Source organism: Pseudoliparis swirei, chromosome 3, assembly GCF_029220125.1.
Source record: "Pseudoliparis swirei isolate HS2019 ecotype Mariana Trench chromosome 3, NWPU_hadal_v1, whole genome shotgun sequence".
Lineage (NCBI taxonomy): Eukaryota > Metazoa > Chordata > Actinopteri > Perciformes > Liparidae > Pseudoliparis > Pseudoliparis swirei.
In genome coordinates this window covers 4,615,481-4,631,480 of record NC_079390.1, presented here as the reverse complement: position 1 = coordinate 4,631,480, position 16,000 = coordinate 4,615,481, and the positions used below count along the sequence as shown (strand labels likewise).

General features: G+C 45.2%; 1 protein-coding gene and 1 long non-coding RNA gene across 4 annotated transcripts in view; one reads left to right on the top strand and one right to left on the bottom strand.

Annotated features, from left to right (window-relative positions):
- Positions 1-379: 379 nt before the first annotated feature.
- Positions 380-16,000, bottom strand: part of slc7a1a (solute carrier family 7 member 1a) — a 17,450-nt gene continuing 1,829 nt past the window's right edge. Inside the window, exons 1-14 of one of the 3 annotated variants that reach the window (XM_056440669.1) lie at positions 14,585-14,601; positions 14,034-14,086; positions 12,006-12,284; positions 11,722-11,904; positions 11,452-11,610; positions 11,163-11,340; positions 10,934-11,067; positions 8,565-8,787; positions 6,243-6,379; positions 5,197-5,299; positions 3,820-4,022; positions 3,581-3,732; positions 2,881-2,989; positions 380-2,786 (exon numbers count right to left, since the gene is read on the bottom strand). In XM_056440669.1, the coding sequence (XP_056296644.1) occupies positions 2,614-2,786; positions 2,881-2,989; positions 3,581-3,732; positions 3,820-4,022; positions 5,197-5,299; positions 6,243-6,379; positions 8,565-8,787; positions 10,934-11,067; positions 11,163-11,340; positions 11,452-11,610; positions 11,722-11,904; positions 12,006-12,192 (1,941 nt within the window). In that variant the 5' untranslated portion in view covers positions 12,193-12,284; positions 14,034-14,086; positions 14,585-14,601 and the 3' untranslated portion in view covers positions 380-2,613. Of the gene's footprint in view, positions 2,787-2,880; positions 2,990-3,580; positions 3,733-3,819; positions 4,023-5,196; positions 5,300-6,242; positions 6,380-8,564; positions 8,788-10,933; positions 11,068-11,162; positions 11,341-11,451; positions 11,611-11,721; positions 11,905-12,005; positions 12,285-14,033; positions 14,087-14,347; positions 14,558-14,584; positions 14,602-16,000 lie in introns of those variants that run through there. The other 2 variants (XM_056440661.1, XM_056440680.1) reach the window with 2 other exon arrangements.
- Positions 12,691-16,000, top strand: part of LOC130210411 (uncharacterized) — a 7,542-nt gene continuing 4,232 nt past the window's right edge. Inside the window, exon 1 of the long non-coding RNA XR_008834800.1 lies at positions 12,691-13,144. This is a non-coding gene — a long non-coding RNA (uncharacterized LOC130210411). The remainder of the gene's footprint in view (positions 13,145-16,000) is intronic.

Sequence of the window (16,000 nt, the reverse complement as noted above, 5' to 3'; positions counted from 1 at the left end):
CACGTGTGCGCGCTCTGCTGGATCATGTGAGAAGTCCAACAATCAGTGGATTTCAAAATAATATTTTTTTTAAAACACCAGAAGAGTCTGGATGTTGAACATTTTGTTTTATTTACAAGTGATGCACGAAACATATACATACTTTGAAGAGAGAGAGAGATAGAGAGTGATAAGGAACCAAGCAATATGCCATGTAGGCCTTCCTAACAGCCTATATTGCTATTCGAGGAGCTGTGTGTGTGCGTGTGTGTGTTTTATTGTTTGTCAGTTGAAAAAAAATATATATATATATCCGGCGAGTAGCTTTCAAATCCCGCATTCAGAGTAAATTTCAAAACACAGTGATTTTCAATGTGAAAAAGAAAAGAAAAACACGAAGAAACAAATCTGTCTTTTATTGTGTCAGAAACCGGCTTCCTCCGGCAGTTGTTTATCATCAGGATCACGGAAGCCAGTTTATTCTCGCCGATGACATGCTTGGGCCACAGGTGCTGGAAATATATACATGACAGCAGAACGCACGCTGGCTGTGAGATATGAAGGAAAGCTCAATAAAAAGGCTAATGAAGCCCGGAGATGATTTAACAAAATAAGAAAACATTAAAAACAAACCGACTGTTGCTTTTTCCCAGCATTTAAACACAGTAAAGGAAAATGCAACAAAAACAAAAAAGGGCGGGGGGGGTCAAAGAAAATTGAGGAACCACAGCAAAACAACATAAACATAAACATGAAGCAGCCGGCCATCAACACCGGTGATGTATTTGAAACACCGAAAGCCTGAATATGTGGACGTGTTATGTAAAGGGAAGCTCGGGTCGGTGTGGCTTTAAAGCAGCATCATGGTGTATCTATTTATATATGAGTATGGACTTTGTGCTTCTCAGTAAACACTGAGGTTTGGAAAAAGTACTTATTATGTCAGACGGTATATTTTCAAATACACATGCATCCCTCTGTATATTCAACACTTACAAGGGGACCGTCTTAGTTGCTATTACATTGTTATTGAATATTGAATTTGTAGATTTCTTTGAATAATATACAATCATGGGAAATAAGCCGTCTATCTGTACCCAAATAACTGTTTTGTGTAACAATTAAACAATGTATATTATCATGTCTCGTACACAACATTACCAAAACCCCTGGATAAGTCCAAAGTGATACTCGAAGAAGCAGCGTAATGTCCCTTTATCACACTTCTACTGATTCTCACCATGACCCCAACGCCATGGCGGGAGGAGGTGAAGGCGACCCTGAGGGTGACGTTTGAGTTGCACTGATCATGTCAACACAATATATCAGCAACACAACGTCAGACACAAATAGGTCAACGTAATATAAGCCCTTCTCACATTTACAAATAATTTACTCGGAAGAAATATCAACAATATCTTTTTATACACAATGTCGATTATACACGTTTATATTTATAGACACTTGTTGTAAAGGACTCCCATAACCACAGAGAAGGCACTTCTTAGTTAAACACTGATGGGAACATATGCATTGGTCTGCATTTAAATGATGAATCTTATTTAAAAGGGAATCTTTTACTCGACAAAGTATGTTTAAAAGTCTGATGAATTGCCTGAAGTGAAGTCTCTTAAACCTCTAAACCAGTGGAGTACTCTTTGATGTTTCTGAACAGAGAACACATATGTAAAAGCGTTAGATATTTGAATGACAATCAAACAACGGATTTAGTGAATGCACAATGAGTGTTGCGCAACTCCACCCGGATCAAATTCTTCATCGCCGTTCACTGAATTGTAAATATTAATCTGACTCGGTTTCATAATCTGAAAGGTGCATTGGCGTTTTTTTAGGAAGCGGGTAACATAAAAGACACGAGAAAAACACGAGAACATTCTTCCAAATGTAATTTCCAGAACAAAGTCAGCCTGTATCATTTATCTGAGGAAGATAATCTAAATGCTACAGATGCAAAAAAAAAAACACAGCAGCCAGCACTGTGAAAATAACTCTCCCCCCCCCATCATCTAATGTTCCACGACATTAAAACCAGATATCAGGTGAACTGTTACTACTCAGATGGCTTGAATTTAAAAATCCACTAGATGTGAAAAAACTGTCCCAACACAATGTTGTTTAGAGACAGTTTCAGCATGATAATGTGTGGCCAGATCCATACTGAGTGACCACAATAACATGACCACAGACCTCAACAGGTTTAGTAGTATTTGTACCGATCTGTATTCAAAACTAACTGTTATCTAATGTAGTATATTTTGGAAATAGCATTTTGGTTTCTGGCACCCAGACAGAAAGACGTTTCCACACCGTCTTCGTGCCAGTATTGTAACCTAGCCTTCAACTCGACCTCCCCAACAAGAGCCCGCCCCTCTCATACAGCCACGAGATAACGAGCAGTTGGACCTCAAGGTCAAACAAATGGGCAAATGAGCTCAGAAAAAACGGAGATAATAGTCAATTATGGCTCAAGAAGCTCTTCTTTCGAGTACTAGCCCCAGTTGTTTCTGTTTCCCACCGCTGCAGTCAAGAGGGGAAAGTCACAGGGTTCGTGAAATTGAGGTTCAAAGGGGGACGTCGAAAAAAAACTGTTTCGGCGGCACGCTCCAACGCATCCTACAGATCGTCGTCGTCTTCCTTGGCCTCCACGCCGTGGTGCAGGAAGGCCTCCTTCTCCGGCGACGCGTCCGAACCGCGGTTGCGCTCGTTGGCCTCGGCGTGAGAGGACGAGCGGGCCCGAGCGGCCTCGGTGCTGTGGCGCATGCCGTAGCCGAAGTAGATCGCGAAACCTGACCCCAAAAAAAGGGGGGGGGGGGTATTGATAAAATGTATGCCACTCTCAGAAGTCTCCCCTCGAAAGACTCAGTTGCGATTACTACCTACCGATAGCCATCCAGATAGCAAAGCGTATCCAGGTGCCTCTGTCCAGCTGCATCATCAGGAAAACGTTGACGAACATGCTGATCACGGGGAGGAAGGGTAGCAGCGGAACCTGAAGAGACATGGCCGCTGGCGTTACGATATAGCACAGTGAAAAGGACTATAGGCAGTGTTGACGAAACTACCTAAAACTAGAATGGGCACTCGGTAGAGCGCATACCTTCGCATATCACAAGATTGGGCATTGAATTATGAACATTTTGGCATTAGTTGCATGTCAATTGGATAAAAATTGGCAGTGCTATGGTAAAAATAAGATTTTGACCTTTCCATGACCTTGACCTTGACCTTTGACCCGATTGATCCCAAAATCTAATCAAATGGTCCCCGGATAATAACCATTCATCCCACCAAATTTCATGCGATTCAAGAGGATGTTGACCTTTTCATGACCTTGACCTTGACCTTTGACCCGATCAATCCCAAAATCTAATCAAATGGTCCCCGGATAATAACCAATCATCCCACCAAATTTCATGCGATTCGGTTTAAAACTTTTTTTGTTATGCGAATAACACGCATATAAATAAATAAATAAATAAATACACGGCGATCACAACATAACCTTACGCATTTTCAATGCGAAGGTAATTAGTTTCTTTGACCCTGAACGGTTCTACAGACTCAGTTTCTGAACTCAAACCTTGAAGGACAGCTTGACCTTGTTCTCAGGCTGCCTCCAGATGATGAAGGTGAGGAACAGACACACCATGAAGATGACAATGAGGGCGACGATGTTCCACACCGCGACGCCTCCGTGCACCGCCAGGACGCTGAACAACAGGATCAACGTTCCTGCACGAGAACGCGCGTGTTTTAAATCATTTCGTGGAGTCGTTTCTTTGCTCATGAAATGAATCCAGAGAATCTATCGTCACGTACCCATGACCGAGGCACAGATGTTGACGGCGAAGCCCGACAGTATCGTCGGATCGGGGTTATTCGGGAACAGGAGGGTCTTGAAACTGAATCTCTCCTCCACCCCGGGCAGGATGCCCATACTGGGGACCCTGATGCCGTCGCTCAGCTCCACCTCATCTGTACTGGCCATCTCATACACCAGACCGGGCTGCTTCTGCTGGTACCTAACACACCCACACACACACTCAAAAAAACGATTCAAGCCCTTCTTAGAGGTGACACATTTAAATATTGTTTGATACATTTAAATAAATTAATTACAAAACGAAGATATTTATATTGAATGGGTGTAACACAAAATGTAGGAATACTTTCATTTATTAGATGTATTTAGGTTACACTCACAAAAACGATTCAAGCCCTTCTTCGAGGTGACACATTTAAATATTGTTTGATACATTTAAATAAATCAATTACAAAAATATATATTTATATTTAATGGGTGTAACACAAAATGTATGAATACTTTCATTTATTAGATTTATTTAGGTTAGATGGTGTGCGTATCAACTCAAAATAAATGTGTTTCATTGAGGACTACGTTTTGCGCATGCGCCTTCTGAAAATCAGTTGTTTGCATGAGGTGAACACACTTTCAGGGCTCTATGGTGGTGTAGTGGCTAGCACTGTCGCCTCACAGCCAGAGGGCCGTGGGTTCAATTCCCAGTCGGGGCGTTCCTTCTGTGTGGAGTTTGCATATTTTGTTAGTTAGTTAGTTTATATTTTGAGTTGGACAAACATAAATTAATTTAATTTAATGAATATCGTTATTTTATTTTAGATGTATTTGATACAAATGAGTTGGACTAACTTAATTACATTTTATTGCACTGATGTGCTAAATTTGAGTTGGAGTTGCATATAATTATTGGATGGAAAACCTGCCAACAATTTAATTGAGTTCATCCAATGAGTCATTTCTTTGAGTGCACACATATATTCTGTCTTGAGTTTCCCTGGTTGCTAAAAAGAGATACAAACATAAACAGACGTGGCAGCAGGAAGGTGGTAATGGAAGGGTTAGGTGATGGAAATGATGCCGTTCCTTAGGACCACTTATGTACCATGTTTAAGCTAGCTCGTAGCTCGTAGCTACGTGCTACGACGGGTCTGATATCCGTTTTTTGTCAGTGCTCCATGAGAACGGCTTTTACAGGGAATATGGCTGAAGAGGTTTTTAATCTCCTCATTGTCAATCATCGTTTTGTGCTTTTTTTAAAGTATCGGTTCAGGCACCGTTTAGGCACCGGTATCGTTTTAAAAGTACCGGTTTAGCACCGGTATCGGAAAAAGAAGAAAAAAACCGATACCCATCCCGACTTATGTCCCCCCACTCACCTGAGCACCAGGACACAGGTGGCCACTAATGTGTAGGCCAGCAGCGTCCCTATTGACATCAGGTCTACCAGGTCCTTCAGGTCAAACAGAAAGGCCATGACGGCTTCAATGAGCGAGAAAATGAAAGGAGAGAACAATTAGAAGAGTTGCCTGATCCTTCAAACTTATGCTACGATAAAAAATCTTAAATAGAGAGGACCGTGTTCTCAAGTTGGTCCTCGGATTTTCCATGAACACGTCTGAGCTTTAAACGTCTAGTTCTAGCTAACGAGGTAAATATAGTACCTGCGAAACATCAGCAATGTCCCCGCGAGCATGTTAACATGCTGCGTTTCCTCACTCAGCTCACAGCCCTGCTGTGTGTGTGTACTTCAACCTCACAGACCTTTTGTGTAACATGACATCGCAACGGTCAGCTAACGCAACATGGAAAAACTGCCTTTGCCTCAACACAACCCGTACCACGTAGAAATGACTATTGTAAAACATTTAGAAACTAGAATGGGCACTCGGTAGAGCGCATACCTTCGCATATCACAAGATTGGGCATTGAATTATGAACATTTTGGCATTAGTTGCATGCCAATTGGATACAAATTTACCGTGCTATGTTAAAAATGAGATTTGTATCTTTTCATGACCTTGACCTTGACGTTTGACCCAATCGATCCCACAATCTAATCAAATGGTCCCCGGATAATAACCAATCATCCCACCAAATTGCATGCGATTCGGTTTCATACTTTTTGAGTTATGAGAGTAACACGCATACAAATAAAGAAATACACGGAGATCAAAACACAACCTTCCGCATTTTCAATGTGAAGGTAAAAAGGCATGTTTAAATAGTCACAGCCACTCCTTTCCTGATATGCCCATAAGAAGCATCGACCAATGGCGGCTGAGCGGATCGTGCACGTTGTACTCCTTTCTTTTTGCTTGCTCGTGATTTTCTTTAAACTCTACTTTCACATCATCTCATAACTTTCTCTATTAACGTCCAAAATGTTTTCCTCATGAGTTTAACAAACCCCTATCCATCTTACCAGACATAACCCCGGCGGCCACAGTGGACGTTATGGGGGATTTCCTCTTGCTGACATGGGACAGGAAGGAGAAGAGCAGGCCATCCCGAGCCATGGCAAAGATGATACGGGGTAGGGGGAACATGGAGCCCAACAGACTGGGGGAGGAGGCGTGGGGAGGAAAACATCAGCTTGGAACGACAGTTTGTAGGGGCACGGGGAGAGGAACGAGGGGAAATGAGGCATGGAAAGAGGTCCGGAGGGAGGAAAAGGGGGAGGAGTTAGCTGAAGGAGGAAAAATATGTTCGGTACGACGGTCGGTGCTGATTTCGGGATATAGAACTGTAGAGCAGCAGGAGCGTGCAGTTAGACCAAAGTCCTTAAATATTGAATCGGGTCAAAATGACCCGAAGGCAACACAAGGGTTAAAAACGCAAATATGGTGCTCCACGTGCTTTTTAAACTTTTGAGGTTTGTTGTACAAAATTAAAATGTGGTTACTTCAGCAAGCAGTTTAGTTTGGAGTGTATATTTCCTTTTTCCGCCACCAAGATGCAGGTAGAAAAATTAGGTTTATCGACATTAACTTCCTTTAAAAAAAATTGTTTTCTTAAAGTCCAGCCCCTGACCCGTGTTAGAAGAATGCCTCCACCAACTACGCTACGAGGCCACGCCGGTTAGTGAAGCCCTCTTCATGCCGGAGTTACGGCTTCTTTCGACAGGTTTCTTCATCATCCCAGTTAAAATAAAATCGGCAACACCAGAGCATTTCCAATCCGACCCGACGCAGCTCGGCCCGGAGCAGCTTGAGAAAGAATGGATGCTTGGTTTAAAAACATGCGTGTTAGTGTCTCACCTGCCCCGGCGCCGGAGGCGAGGGTTGCAGTTATCGGGGTTTTGGTGCGGGGGCTGATCCCGGCCATGAACTTGAAAAGCAGCCCGTCGACAGCCATAGCCCAGACCACACGGGGCAGAGGAAGCATAGCACCCAGCAGGCTACCACACATATGCCGTGACAAGTCCATCAACAGAGGCACCAGCTCACATACACACAGATCATGAAGTACATTTACAGAACACAACTCTACATTGTGCAAAGCGTGCGCTGTGAGTATAAGTGTGGCATGCAGGATCATGCAACGCACACATTTCTTAAGATGCAAATGTACAGAATCCCTAATTTTCTGAACCAATTCTTGCTCATAGCATCAGGTTTTCAAAATAAAAGCATGTATGTATGTACGTTATGATAAAACCATGAAAAACTGCTTACTAATAAAAGAAAAATCAGGCATGTGGTGGCCTTTGATTCCACGTGTTACATAACATCATACGTGTGCACCGATGGTACCATAAATTCTGAGCAGCGCTCTTATTTTTAGTCGAGGGATCAAATGCCTCCTGAAGTTAAATAATAATAATAATAATAATAATAATACATTCTATTTGGAGGTGCCTTTCAAGTCACCCAAGGTCACCTTACAATAAAATCAAACAGGATACAGGATAAAAGTATGAAAGATAGAAACAACATTAAAACAGAACAACAACATAAAAACAAGTGAAGTGAATGTATTTTAACTTTAAATCTGTCCTTCTGTACACATTACATCTATTACATCTGTCCATCCTGGAGAGGGATCCTCCTCTGTTGCTCTCCTGAAGGTTTCTTCCCTTTTTCCCCCCTGAAGGGTTATTTGGGAGTTTTTCCTGATCCGATGTGAGGTTTTGGGGCAGGGATGTCTATGTGTACAGATTGTAAAGCACTCCGAGACAAATTAGTAATTTGTGAAATTGGGCTATACAAATAAACAGAATTGAATTGAATTGGTGCTGAGGCGTGACGTGGGGATGGTTAGCAGTCCAGAAGAGGATGAGCGGAGGGAGCGGGAGGGAGTGTATTCCTGAAGGAGGTCGTAGAGGTAAGTGGGGGCCTGATTATGGAGAGTTTTCTAGGTGAGGAGAAGGTTTTTGAAGTCGATGCGGTATTGTACAGGGAGCCAGTGAAGTTGGATGAGTGCAGGAGTGATGTGGTCCGATGATTTGGTCCAGGTGATGATCCGGGCGGCCGAGTTCTGAATGATTTGCAGTCTGTTGATGAGTTTGGTTGGGAGTCCGGTGAGGAGGGCGTCGCAGTCGTCGATGCGGGATGTGACAAATGAGTGGACCAGGATTTCGGCGCTGGACTGGGTCAGTGATGGGCGGAGTCTGGAGATATACTTTGAAATATACTTTCACATGTGTTTGTGAGAGCGAGAAATAACTCGAGTGCATTTAAGCTAACGACAGACCAATGCAGGTGTGTGTGTGTGTGTGTGTGTGTGTGTGTGTGTAACCGCTTACCTCGTAGACAGAGCACAAAGAGAGCCGACAGCCACAGCGTACTTGGCGCCTCCCCAGCCCACGTACTTAAAAGCTACAGGCAGAGGGCTGTTGCCGTCCAGCAGGTAGTATGGCATCATGAGGGTGAGGGCGGCAGAAACCCCAAGGTACGCCACTAAGCAGATGAGCAGCGAGGACACGATGCCGATGGGGATGGCTCTCTGGGGGTTCTTCACCTCTTCACCTGGGGGGGGGGGGGCGAAGACGAGGAACAGACGGGGTTAAACTGGGCAAAAAAGTACACGTTTGACTTTTCATTACTTCACCAGTTGATGACTTTTGGACTCTTGGAATTTCAAGACACAAATCCGCATTATCAACAAACAAATGCGTGCCGTCAACCAGAGGAAAGAAAGCGTGTCGTCGTGTTGGCGGGAACTCTCCAAAATGTGGAGAAACTGGGCAAACAAATGGATTTTATAAACTGTTTTGCGAAAACACTGAACGGCTTATTTTTCCGAGTGCGCCCACAAGACGGAAACACCCGACCGTTCGGCCGCAGGCGGTTACGCAACAGAGCTCCTCGGGCGAACAACTCGCGTCTTGTTCTGCAGTGGAATCACATCAACACGATGGAGTCTGGTTCCTCTCCGCCGCCGCCGCTCATGACAGCTACCGATTGCTTCGGAATATCGGACAGTCGGCATAAATATGCATAACGGGTAACATTTGTGTGTGGGTGTGGAGGGTAAAAACCTCTTGGTATCCAGAATACACACACACACAATATATAATGGTGCAGGGCTGGCTGAGAGTGTGTGTGACAGGCATGCCCCCAGAAGCCACACTCAAGCAATCATTCAGGGTCAAACTGACACCAGCCAATTAGAATTCAGGAACAAGAGGGGTGGGAATAGCCGGGGATCCAGAGAGCAGGCAAACTAGAAGAGACTCCTCCCCCCACCCACCCCCTTTTCATTTTCTTTAGAATCCAGAGGCCTTGTACCGATTCAACAGATCTACATGCACAAAGACACAAACACAGATTTACAGGTCCAGATCGGCACAGTGGTGAAAAAAATTGCCTCCTACCCCGATATCATAACTTCAATTCAATTCAGGTTATTTTGTATAGCCCAATATCACAAATTGCGCATTAGCCTCAGTGGGCTTTACAATCTGTACACATACGACATCCCTGACCTTTGACCTCACATCGGTTCAGGAAAAGAATCCAAAGAAATAGAGAAAAAAAAATTCCCAGGGGAGAAATGAAGAAACCTTTAGGAGAGCAAGAGAGGAGGATCCCTCTCCAGGATGGACTAAAGAAATAGATGTCATGTGTACAGAAGGAAGCATGACAGCGTTACATAAACACATTCAACTAGAACGGGCACTCGGTAGAGCGCATACCTTCGCATATCACAAGATTGGGCATTGAATTATGAACATGTTGGCATTAGTTGCATGCCAATTGGATAACAATTGACCGTGCTATGGTAAAAAGAAGATGTTGACCTTTTCATGACCATGACCTTTGACCCGATCGATCCCAAAATCGAATCAAATGGTCCCCAGATAATAACCAATCATCCCACCAAATTTCATGCGATTCGGTTAAACACTTTTTGAGTTCTGCGAGTAACACGCATACAAATAAATAAATAAATAAATACACGGCGATCAAAACATAACCTTCCGCATTTTCAATGCGAAGGTAATGAAGATGACAGAGCGTACTGCACCTCGAGCTAATCACTCGAAATCCAGACTGTTTGCTGTCCTGGCTCCTCAGTGGTGGAACGAGCTCCCCACTGACATCAGGACAGCAGAAAGTCTCTACATCTTTCGTCGGAGACTGAAAACACACCTTTTCCGACTATATCTGGATTAAAACACAGATTAGCACTTCAGTGGCACTTAGATAGCACTTACTTATGGTACTTTTGTAGTTCGACTATGTTGAGGAAATGTTACTTCCTGTATTCTTGTTGTTCTTAGTTTGTACTCTAGGTTGAAATGCACTTATTGTAAGTCGCTTTGGATAAAAGCGTCTGCTAAATGACATGTAATGTAATGTAATGTATGAATAGTTCATCGTAGGCATGGACCACGATCCAGACCTCCACGATCCATGAGACAGAAGCAAGTAGCAGCCGCAGTGCTTTGCATTCCACCAGATTGGGTCAAACTCACGAAACCGTCTCATTCAGTCCGACCCGCCCCTCTTACGTAACACTCCTGGATGTTTAAACAAGCGAAGGATAGAAAAAGGTCCCAACTCCAGATTCAGTTACAACACGGCCACATGCTCAAGAGGCAGAAAGAAGGCATGAGAGGGCACGGAGGAAAAAGGAAAACAGGGCCAAGAGAGTTCTTCTGGCGCTGACCTGTGGTGGCGATGCAGTCGAATCCGACGAAGGCGTAGAAGCAGGTCGCGGCTCCCGAGAGGACGCCGCTGAAACCAAACGGCATGAAGCCGCCTGCTCCTAAACTCTCTCTGGTCGGAAGGATGTCCGTCAGACTGATCAGGGAGGAACAGAACCGTTACAGGATGGTTCACAGAACACCGTCGATGTAGAGGTGTGTGTGTGTGTGTGTGTGTGTCCACATTCTTACTTGAGGCTGGAGTTAGTGGTATAATTAGCATGGAGGATCTCCTCAGGGTCCAGCTGCCAGTTCTTCAGGGTACCTTTGACCAGGCCGGAGACCACCATGAACAGCAGCACCAGGATGTTGATACACGTAAACACCTTGTTCACCATCGCCGACTCTTTGACCCCAAATGCCAGCAGACCTTCGAAGACGTGGAGAGAAAAAAAGACAAATTAAAGCGGGCCTCCAACAGTTGTTGGTCGAGTCTGTTCTTCGTGACACGAGAGAGCTGAAAGAAAGAGGTTTTTCCTACCTGTGAGGGTGAATATGATGACGACGGCGAACATGTCGGGGTACTTCGCCAAGACGCCCGGTGCGTTCATGGACATGTACTCCCTGCAGAACTGCTCGATGCGCTTCCCCACCAACTCGTCGAAGGTGGCGCTCCACGCTCGGGCCACGCTGGAGGTACCTGGAGCCGGACAGAGAGCCGAGTCGAGGTGTTTGTGGGAGCTTCGGTCGGTCTCGTTGTACCCTCTCAATCTCGTGCGGCGTAGTAGCAAATGAGGATGAAGTTGTTTACCAATGATATAGGAGAGGATGAGGTTCCATCCAGTGATGAAGGCCCAGAGTTCCCCCACAGTCACATAGGAGTAGAGGTACGCGGAGCCCGTCTTGGGAACACGGGCTCCGAACTCGGCGTAGCACAGACCCGCCAGCACCGAGGCCAACGCCGCGATCAGGAAGCACAGCACGATGGCGGGACCTACGGGAGGCGACCCGATTGGATATCAGATGGTTAGAGGGCGGCGAGATTTTTTTTTTTTTCCGCGTCTTTTAAGCGTTTCGCTCGGGATGTCAACTCACCGGCATTCTCGCGCGCGACAGCGCCGGCCAGCACGTAGACGCCGGCGCCCAGCGTGCTGCCCACGCCCAGGGCCACCAGGTCCAAGGTGTTGAGGCATCGAGACAGACGGGAGTCCTCCGAGTTACAGTCCACCACCTTCACCCTCAGCAACTGCTTCCCGAAACCCAGGAGCGAGTTCCGCGCCATGGATCTGACCTCGGGGAGACGGTTGACCGGGGCTTCGCGGGTCACGGGGGGCGGGGGGGGGGAAGGGCGAGCGAGAGAAGGTCACACGCAACCTAACGGGAGGGAAAAGATGAGGTAACGGGGATTTAAAGCTTTCAAATAGATCACAAAATGATGTGTTTTCAGTCTTTCAACAAACACACGGCCCAGCAGCGGTGACGTGTTACACTTCGGGGGGAAGGGGTTTGACGAACTCGATAAACTTGTAGGTAGAACACTGCATGCCAAAAAAAACCAACATAAAGCCGATCGGGATAATCCATCTCGTTGCCGGATACATCTCTGACATGTTGCGTAACACAACTCACGGGAGAGGAACACACTCTTCACAACAAAGACAACCGGTGCTCAACGTGACACGGAAAAACCGTCTGGCGAAAGATGCCGTGGAGACTCGTTACATCGCATGACTCCAAACCGACTGTTACTGTTTACCGCTAAACAAGGAAACTACCCCCCCCCCCCGTATCCTCCGGAGGCCAAAAGCGGCCGTTGCGTCCTCTTTCCTAAGCGGTTGCCGAGATGATACTGTCGGGGTCAGTGGTCCGGCCAACATGTCATTGGACATTCCCCGGGGGCTGAGCTCACGAACCGAGAGGCAATACTTGATATTGGGCCCAAAGAGGGCAACCAGAGGAATGGAAAGGGGGAAAGGCGGAGGAGGGGAGGAGGGGAGGAGGGTCATACACAATGTCCTGCAGCTATGTTAGGTCGTGGCGGTATGGCAGAGGTCCAGAGGCATGTGCTCGAGACGAGAGAGCGGACTCGCAGCCGTAACAAATGTGGCCCGCTTTTTAAAAATAATGGCACCTCTCTCTCTCTCTCTCCACACACGAGGACGTTGACCCCGAAAAGGTTGTGTGGACAGTACAACACCGCCGTGTCACCGCGTATGGAAACCGCCCACACAAGGGTAAGTTAAGGTGACAACCTTGTGGATTATTTTTTCTCTTCTTTTCCAGAAATCATTAGAGGTACAGATACTGGACTATTTGATCACATGTGACATTTTTTATTTTTTAAACAAAATCCTTTAGAGCTCAAATGTGCAGTGGGGCATGTGTCCTGTATTAGTTGTCCCCGGAAACACATCAGACACAACTACTGTGTTCCGACAAGCCTCCACATTGAGAAACACTTAGCTGTGTCAACACTGAACCCAAAGCATTGCCCCCCGCCCCCGCCCACCTCCATAATCAAGCTGAAATGATTACATAAGTCAGAAGAAACATAAATTGTTCCAGCTTCTATTTAGTGTAACAGAGCTCCCTATTGTCTCCACCGCGTCCTCGATAATAAAAGATGCTGCCTGCTGCCAATGAGGCTCGCTGGATGTTCTTTAGATACGGCGTGGAAATAATTACACCGGTGCAGACTCTCTTATTGTATACCATCGTGATGCTGCATTGCTTTGTTTTTCTTTCAAATTTGCAAAAATGACATAATTTTTTGTGTGTAGCTGATTATTGCGACCGCTTGTTTAAAAAAAAAAATACGGTTGTAAACAAACGCTGAATGAAAAAAATACTTTTCAAAACATCCGCGGGCGATCGTGACGTGCGTAGAGGAACAAACACAGACACACACACACGTGCGTGTGTGTGTGTGTGTACACATAGCAGAAGAAAATAGTCAATATGAACCACGTGACCCCTCCCTGACCCCGTCGTTTGCAAACATCAGACCTCAAACTGGAAACCGGACGCACACAGAATCACACGGACGGCGTCAAAACACCAACAATAAAAGTATTCCAGAAACAGCCGTATCGTGAGAAGACATACACAGATGGGAGTACTCACTTCAAAAGCGCCACGCGGATGAGCTTCGCTCGCCGGAGAGGAGCGGAGGGCTTCTAGACAACGGACACGGAGGGATTAAAAAGCGGCACGTTTGTGAACTCTTCTCAAAAGCCGCTGTGAAGACTGCAGAGTGCATGGCGGACGGCAGCCGCTCTGAAATAGAAGCTGGAGCAATCACATGGCGTTGCTATTCAAAGCAGCACACGTGTGCATGCACACACACACACACACACACACACACACAAGCATGTTCAAAAATCTAGCAGGAGTTGGCTGAGTATTTTTAAAAAAAAGTTAAAACACAATGCACGTACGTGTAATGGCTCTGGATGTAAGATCTTCTAGAATTATGGAGTTGGAGCTGCATGGATAAATATAACGCTGCTATTTTTGTAACGTACAGCGAGTGGCTGCATCCAGACACGCCTTTTTTGCACGACTGTCAATCAATCAAGCGTGCACGGCAGCGCACGCATTGTTTAAAAGTCATTATAAATCAAATGATGCTGCCACTTATTGCTGAGGTATTACTGTGTATAGATCAAAATTACCTGGCTTCAGACAGCAGGATCCCTTCTTAACTCAGTGTACACACACACACACACACACACACACACACACGGAAGGCAGTGGCCGTCAGAGGGAGGAGGGGAGTGGATGAACAGGAAAGGGGGGTGTGATCCTCTAGAACCTATGAAAGTCAACCATAAATATGACACTGCTTGACATTTAGGAAGGCTACGCGTACCGTTCACCACCAGCGACGGCGTCACAGCGTTGAGGTCATTCAGAGAACGGCACGCAGACAATGTTTCCATCTCTTGCGTCGTCTTAATAACATATTTTTTTATCTATATATATATATATATATATCGTATGCACTGCGACGGCACCCGTAGACACAGCGATGTGTCGCTGTTGGACTGACCGCGTGCCCCCCCCCGACGGGTCACCTTGAACTCGCTGTGTGTGTGTTTGGATTTCAACAATGTGTGCCGGTCAGGAACATGAACATACCCACTGATATGTATCGGTTCAGTACCGGAGTCCCTTTGATGATGATTTACTGGAGATTTTAGAGAAATAATTGTCTGCTATTAGTGAAGATCCGAGACATTCTGAACATATCTAGTTCTCAATAGTTCAGCCTTTTGGTAGATTGATTAAAATAAAAAAAGTTGTGTTTTTTTCCATCCACATCTGGTTCTTCTGAGAATATTTATATCTTTGTTCCAGTAAAATAGCACCGTGTATTCAGATGTTGTGTCTTGCGAGAGTTCATGAGAACACCGCGAGTCAGTTGCACTTTTTAAAATTTAAAATTTAAAAAGTGCTACAAAGTTCACTTACAGAACCTCGATCGGTTTTTAATTCAATTTCAATTCAGTTCATTCGATATAGCCTCATATCACAAATTGTGAATTTGACTTTACAATCTGTACACATATGTATGGAAGCTAAATGTAATGTAAAAGCCCATTTCCGCCACAAAAGAAAAAGAAGTTTGCGGGATAGAAAGTCGAAATTGTGAGAAATTTACAAGTCACCAGTAATGGTTACCTTACTGAGAATGGCATCGGGGTACAACGCGTGTGAGGACAACGTGACTGAAGCGCATGCGCATATCTTAGAATAGAATAGAATAGAATATACACTTTTATTAATGCCCAAGGGGAAATTAGTTCTCTGCATTTAACCCATCCTTAGTTATTAAGGAGCAGTGGGCTGCGGTGAAGCGCCCGGGAAGCAACTGGGGGTTCAGTGCCTTGCTCAAGGACACTTCGACTTGCAACTAATGGGGAGAGCGGGGATCAAACCCACAACCCTGCGGTTGCAGGACGGCCCTCTTACCCCACTGAGCTAAAGCCGCCCCATTAGACTTTTCTATCTCATAATAATGACTTTCTGTCTCATAATTTTAACTTTCGATCTCATATATATATATATATATGTTTTTTAATGACGGA